Source organism: Sinohyriopsis cumingii, chromosome 4 (genome assembly GCF_028554795.1).
Source record: "Sinohyriopsis cumingii isolate HCF-2022 chromosome 4, ASM2855479v2, whole genome shotgun sequence".
NCBI lineage: Eukaryota > Metazoa > Mollusca > Bivalvia > Unionida > Unionidae > Sinohyriopsis > Sinohyriopsis cumingii.
In genome coordinates, this window is record NC_142964.1 from 101,245,308 (window position 1) to 101,252,457 (window position 7,150).

A 7,150-nucleotide genomic window follows, 5' to 3' on the forward strand; every position below is an offset into this window, starting at 1 on the left:
CTCCAGCTGATAAAGGTAGATTGTGTTCGACAAGAAAACTCACAAATAATGTTTCAGTGTTGGTAGCCTGCATTTCTTCTGCCAATTGTTTAAAATATTCCGGAGCTGAAATCTGCGAATTCTTAATTTTCCCAACTTCTACGTGTTTTTTGCAACCGACGTGCTTCCTCACATCGTCTCTGCGATGGTGCACTGAGTGCAAAAAGCATGATGAATATCAATGTTTAATGGCAGAATGAATGGCCAATTTTTGATATATTCCAAATTAAACTTCACTTTTTGAGTAATAAAGTTCTTTTCTCTTAGTGGTGAAGACGTTTTCAAAATCATACATGCGATGCTGAACCGTAACTCATTATCATTGTTGGTGACGCATGCGCGGAGCAAAATTCTGGTTAGGCCCCAGTTTCTCTCAAATGCATTTGTAAAACTACTCTTATACATACAGATTAAAATAGGCTAAAATGCTTGCTACTGGGCCAACTGTACTAATCGGCTGTAGATCTACTAATATCGCGACAAGCAGTACCGGACCGTTTCGGCAACTGCGAATATCACGACTAGCGCTTAACGGGAAATCGGTTATTTTATTAAAGATTTAAAATAATTGAGGATTGGAGAATTCGTGAATTTTTGGCTTGCGGCGTGAATCCGTGAATCGCTGAAAAAGTCGTGAAATTCATACCAAATTCGTGAGGATTGGCAGCTATACGACCAGTCCTAATACTAACCTCTTAATGCTGAGCACCAAGCGAGGCAGCTGTTAGTACCATTTTGTAAGTCTTTGGCATGACTCGACTGGGGATCGAAACCACGACCTCCCACATCCGAGGCGAATACTCTAACCGCTAGGCCACCGGAGTGGTCAAAAACAAGGTAATAGAAAACTGATAATATATCTTGTACTGAAAAACTATTTATGATTATTTTTGTATGAATAAAAAGAAAGATTTAGTGTGCAAAGTGAAAAATAACTGAAAGATGAAAAGAACTCCAATGAGATTTAAACTCCATGTCTATGACATATTGTTTATGCACTCTAGTCACCGGTGCTAACAGGAATGCACTATTTGGTGTGGAACAATTGAAAAAAGCATTATTAAGTTTTCAAGCTTTATTCTTTGCTGAATACCTCCATAACTTATTTATAAAATAAAAATGTCTCACTATCTGAATAAATGTGGTAAATATTGTACAGGAAGTCACTTGCACTCGATGTTAAGTGTTAATTTGAAGTTTGGAGTGTGAATGTGCCTATGTGTGTGTGTGTGTGGTTAAGATTTTTAAAGTAGCGTTAACAATTTTTCAGTCATATCGCTACGATATCTGCAGTGTGGCAGTTTATAGTGATGTTTAGCTCTGGGGCATCATGCTGCAGAAATGTAACATCATGTCCTACCCAGTCACATTATCCTGACACAAAGCCTACCAGTCATAACACCCACTTCTTAATGCTGAGCATCAAGCGAGGCTGCTACCCGAAGAGTTGGCCAGGGTTCGAACCCATGACCTCCCGCATCTGAGGCAGATGCTGTAACCACTTAGGCTACCAAGGCGGTCTTAAAGTGAGGCAAACCACTATAAATTAAAAAAGATGGAAATCACTACTTTCATGCTTTTCAATTCAAATTAATAAAGCAATCTCAATAAGGTTAGAATTTATAAAAATGACAAAGTTTGTGCAGTTATTACATCCCAAAGAGACCGCTCTGGTGGCCTAGTGGTTTGAGCGTCCGCCTCGAAAGTGGAAGGTCATGGGTTCGAACCCTGGCAGAGTCATACCAAAGACTTACAAAAATGGTACTAACAGCTGCCTCACTAGGCGCTCAGCATTAAGAGGTCAGTGTTAGGACTGGTCTGCCTGGTGTCAGGATAATGTGACTGGGTGGGACATCATACTACATGTCTGCGGCATGATGCCCCAGTGCTAGACATCACTATAAACTGCCACACAACAAAAATCGTAGCGATATGACTGAAAAATTGTTAAAGCTTAGTTAAAAATCCTAATCACACACACATATCCCAAGGAATATTTTTCAAAATGGTGTGGGGGTACAATATCCTTGACCTGCCATGGTTCGTGCCCTTAATGTGAATTGCAACAATTATGTGTTTAATATTACCTTAAACTAATAAACTCTCCATAGAAAGTGTTCAGTTGTATCTGCTCAATTTATTCATAGTTGAAAAATGTTTATAAACTCTCCAAATTATTTGCCAGCTACCATTTTTACAAACATATCCAGATTTGTCTATTTCCAGAAGTAGGTCTATGGTTTGTGCCCTGAAATAAATGCTACACGACATAAAATTGTAATGTAACAATTAGAGCAATATGTAAAATTTGATTGTTTATTATTCCCTGTGTTATTAATATTTGAATTTGTAATCTATTTCATTTCTTTTACATGCATATGAATTCCAATAAAACAATGATGACAAAAATACCAACACAAAATAGGATGCTTCTTTTTTTACATTTCTTTCAAATTACCATATTTAAACATGTTGTGAGATTTTATAAGATTTTTTCAATATTGTTAAATAAATTTTTCCCTTTCATTTAGATATTTCAGTGAAAAAATTCTTTCTGTACAGTTATCAACTGGATTCATTTTTCCTAACAATGTACAAGATGTGTATGTTATAGTAACCAAGTTTTGGCATTGCATATGCAATCACAAAAATATGTCTTGGAGTTCCCACTAATAAGAAGGTCCACTACACAAACATGTAAGCAGCAACCCTAACTAGAACAGCTAACACTAATTCCTGGCAACAAACCTGAGGTAAGATCCGAACAAACTTGAGTGTGTATAAAATATTGAACACAATTTTACATTTAGATAATTAGCAGTATCTATGCTACTAATCCAAGTTTACCATGGCGCAATAAAATTGTCCATTTCTTTCTTTGCTATAGTCTGCTTGTATTTAGCGCTCAACTGCGCACTAGAGTTTGTTCGGATCTTACCATTCGGTCATTGGTGAAATCCAAGACTGTCCGAATGCAAACTTGCACTTCTAGTCAGCCTGTTGTCCAGATCGGAGAACAATTATTGCATTTTCTCCATTATATCACAAACTGAACCAAGTGTGTCAAGCTGTTTTGAAAACTGAACTATTCTTGATTATGACTGGCCTAAGTTGGAAATTAGCAGACGCAATTAGGACAAACTTGCAGTGTTGGAACTACCAAGGGGTGCGGACCAGTGTCTTCCCTTGTGTTATATTATTACAGGTTAGAACCCCCATCCCTTGATTTTCTTTGTAACAAGGCCCTGTGCTGAAATGTAGACCAACGAAACTTAAAAACAGGTCCATTTCTTTGTGAGAATTTGAATTTATTAGAGAAAAGACATCAGAGTAATTAAAGTCTGACTTAAACATTATTATCTTACTTTGTAGAAAAGCGCTGTTATTTTAGTTGCCGGTTGTATGACATATTCCTGAAAATTTGACTTTCATTATGACGTTAGTCGACATCAAAACACACTACACAGCGCTGTTAGTTAGGCAGTAAGACTCTGACGCCCAAAACATAAATATCAGCGTCAGGTCTTACATGTAGGACTAGGACAGTCGAAGGTACAAACGGGAGGGTGACGTTTTAATCCTATAAGGTGCAAAAGTTACGAACAAACATACTTAAAACTGCTTTAGCGTTCAATTTTAGATTGTTTTTAATTTAATACCAATAAAGGCGCCTACATGACTACGTTCCCGTATATACTTTAGCACACAGGAGAATGGGAGGGGGGGTATAGTGAAACTACAAGTCCTTGAGGGCTGACCCCTGGTGACTTTCCCGTCAAAGATTAGGTACCAATTTGTGATCTTTGCGGCGGTTTCTTTTGTGGAATGTGGTGCATGTCATCTTTAAATGGTTCGTCATCCCCTGTTCGTATGGAATAGACGTTAGATCTGTTTTGATTGAAGGTGCCCAAAGGTCGGTCGCCCATGATTTTCCGTTAACTCCTCGTCTTGAAAACGCTCTATGTGTTTTAGACATAATTTTATGCGTTAACATGACTCTTACAAAATCGTCATGCCTAAATAATGTAAGAATATGAGTGGAAGGAAAAAAAAGAACGTAACGTTGCGGAAAGGAGACAAACACAGAAAAAATATGCCAAAAACAATTACACAAAGCATACACGTGTGGTGAAAATTGAAATAAAAAATAATTCAGCTAATACACTGCTGTCCCGTGAACATTAGCAAATGCACAACAATGGTAACTTTTATTTTGACTCCTTTGATTATTCCATCCCACCCACAACCACCAGTAGTAAGATGAGATAGTATAGCGTCAATGGAACGTTAGTGTTAAAATAGGGGGGTTGTATCCTGGCGTCAAGGGGAATTTAACATGGATGGGACTATAGAGCAAGGCAGCTGTTTCTACAATTTTTAAATAAAATAAATATTGGGTATAACTCGGCTGGGTTCGAACCCGCAACCTCCCGCATCCGAGGTGGACGTTCTAACCACTAAGCCACCAGAGCCGTTTTATTATATGAATGAAGTTACACCCCTAACGCTCTCACCAGTTGTAATTGTTGGGGCGGTGATGCGGGGTGTTCACAAATAATGAGATTTTATTGAAAAGACAAAAAGAAATCAACGATTACAGTAAATTACTTTATACTGCTGTGTTACCCATCAGTGACTCTTTACCAATATTTTTTAAAGGAATAAACACATTGCGAAGAAACAATGATTTGTATGAGAAATCAATAATGCATTACTATTTGGTAGTGTTGGAAGTCGAACATACTGGCCTGATTTATGAAAAGTTTCAAACTGTTTTAATTCAAACTTTCTATTGTCTTTATTTTGGTTGTAGAAAAATAGAAACCCTGTACCTAAAATTTATTTTATTATGATTTCGGTTAGAAGGTTGCTAACAACTATCTTACGTAAATTTAAAAGCTGAAAATCAACCTTTTACATTTTCTTACTATGTTGGAGAAAACAGTAATAACTACTAAAATAAATAATGTAGTATATTACATGGCTTCTCTTATAATAGTTCACATGGTCCGAATCATCACGTCACTTGTGCCAAATCATCCCCTAAATTGGGCCGAACAAGCCATAGTCCGAACCGGACATGGTCTGATTCAGCCAGCATTCGCTAGCAGTCCTACCTTGCCGAAAATGTTTATTTCAATGTCTACATACTGTGAAGTAACTATGGGAGAGGGGGGAGAGGGAAATGATTCACATTCAGTTTCAAGAAGGGCACAAGCACGAAACACCTAATTCACAAATATATCCATATCTTTAATTATTAAACTATACTAGATGAAAGAGTCACCTGATAGCTTTAAGGTACGAAAAAATTCCCTGCCACCTTAAGGCTATAAAATAGGTAAAATACGGGCAGTATAAACTATAAGGTACTGAAACAATAGAAAAGCTTAGACGAAAAGGTCCACAGTCAAAAGAGATGAAAAGAGGGGAACTGATAATAACACAAACTGTAATATTAATTTTTTTTAAATATGAAAAGAGGTTGAAATATGGCGAAATGGAGTGGTGGGAGTAGTAAGGTGGGGTACTATAGCATCAATGGGTCTTTAGTGTTAAAATAGCGGGATTGTACGATGGCGTCAAGGGGAATTTAACATGGGGAATTTTAATATGGGTGGGACCATAAAATCAAGGGATTGCGAAATGTCTAGCGAAAAGGGATTTGGATTGTTTAGCGTCAAGGGACATGGATCAGGGGTGAGGATACATTACTGGAGACTGGCAAAAATGTTGCAAGTGGCTGACCTCAATCGGGCTAAACAGGGACGGGGGGTGGGGAAGCTATAACGCTTGGCGGGGCGGGACATATAACTTTATATAACGGCTGGCGCGGCGGGATATATAACTGTATAGACATAGACAAAGAAACAAATACACACAGGCACAAACACAAACACACACACACTCTAGGCAAGAGAATAAATGTTTTCGAGGCAATAAAGTGGCCCTGAAAAGGCCCTTTTAGTAACTTCTTCTTTGTATTCTAACTTCTGTCTTACTGTCTTCTCCACCAACATCTTATTTTCTCCATTACGTTTTTTCTTCTTCTCTTTCTTCATATCCTTTTCATCCTGCTGTTTCTCCTTCTCCTCTTCTCATTCTCCTCTTCTTTTTCAATTTTTTCGTTCCATCTTTTATTTTGTTCTTTACCCTCCTCATCCTCCTTCTTTTCATTTTTAATTAGTTACTTTAATATTTATTTCCCTTTCTTCAAATTATTGATCTCCATGCTTAGTCTGTGCGGGCTATAAGCTCCATACTGCATTCTAACCAACATTTCCTCCACCATCCCTATGCTAGCCACCACTTCTTGCAATTTAAGCACGTGATTTATTGTCATGGCTGGTTATTCAATCTTGAATGGCGGGAATGACGAACGCTATGCTTTATATACTTCAAGCACGTACGTGAATGAAAACACCCATCTACTATCAATATAAAGGGAGGAACAAAACAGAAGGAAGAAAACACAACAATATCTACTATCAACACAGAAGGGAAGAAAATAACCCCATTATCTACTATCAACACAGAAATGGAGAAAGAAACCATTATATACTATCAACATAGTGCAGGGACAAGCGCTTTTTTGTTACACACACATACACACACGTACGCGTGCAAACACACAAACACACAACAGTAAATGAGTCAGTGTTTATAGTCACACTGCTCCACATTTTTACAAAATTGGCAATGGATCAGTCTCTCTTTTCTTGAGATCTGGATCGCCCTGAAAAGGGCTGTTGTTTTTGGAACTTCAGATGCACCTGTTAGTGATGACATATCCTAGGCCGGGCCCCCACACACATCACCTACTCCAGTTATTGTCCCAATTCACAGTTGTGGTGGGGAGTGCAGAGGCAGCTTGATTGGCTTCAGTACCACAGTCTTCAGTTTCCGGGATTCTGAAGACTTGTTCCCTCACTCTTCTTCTTCTATTACACACCATGGATGCTTTTATTGTCGTGGCCTTCGCTGTCTCTCCAACTCGTCCTCCCAGTTTTCTGTCTGGGGGACAGTGACTCTCGGTGGTAGTAGTTGTGGTGCTGGTAGTGGCTGTGGTACTGGTAGTCACTATGCTGGGCATACACCAGGTGCATCTGAA

The 7,150-nt window shown here is 38.4% G+C and overlaps 1 protein-coding gene across 1 annotated transcript in view; it reads right to left on the bottom strand.

Annotated features, from left to right (window-relative positions):
• The window catches only part of LOC149801778 (mitochondrial outer membrane protein SLC25A46-like), a 43,190-nt gene extending 39,191 nt beyond the window's left edge, over positions 1 to 3,999 (bottom strand). Inside the window, exon 1 of the mRNA XM_089956120.1 lies at positions 3,830 to 3,999. Coding sequence (XP_089812246.1) covers positions 3,830 to 3,965 — 136 coding nt within the window. The 5' untranslated portion in view covers positions 3,966 to 3,999. The remainder of the gene's footprint in view (positions 1 to 3,829) is intronic.
• Positions 4,000 to 7,150: the final 3,151 nt, after the last annotated feature.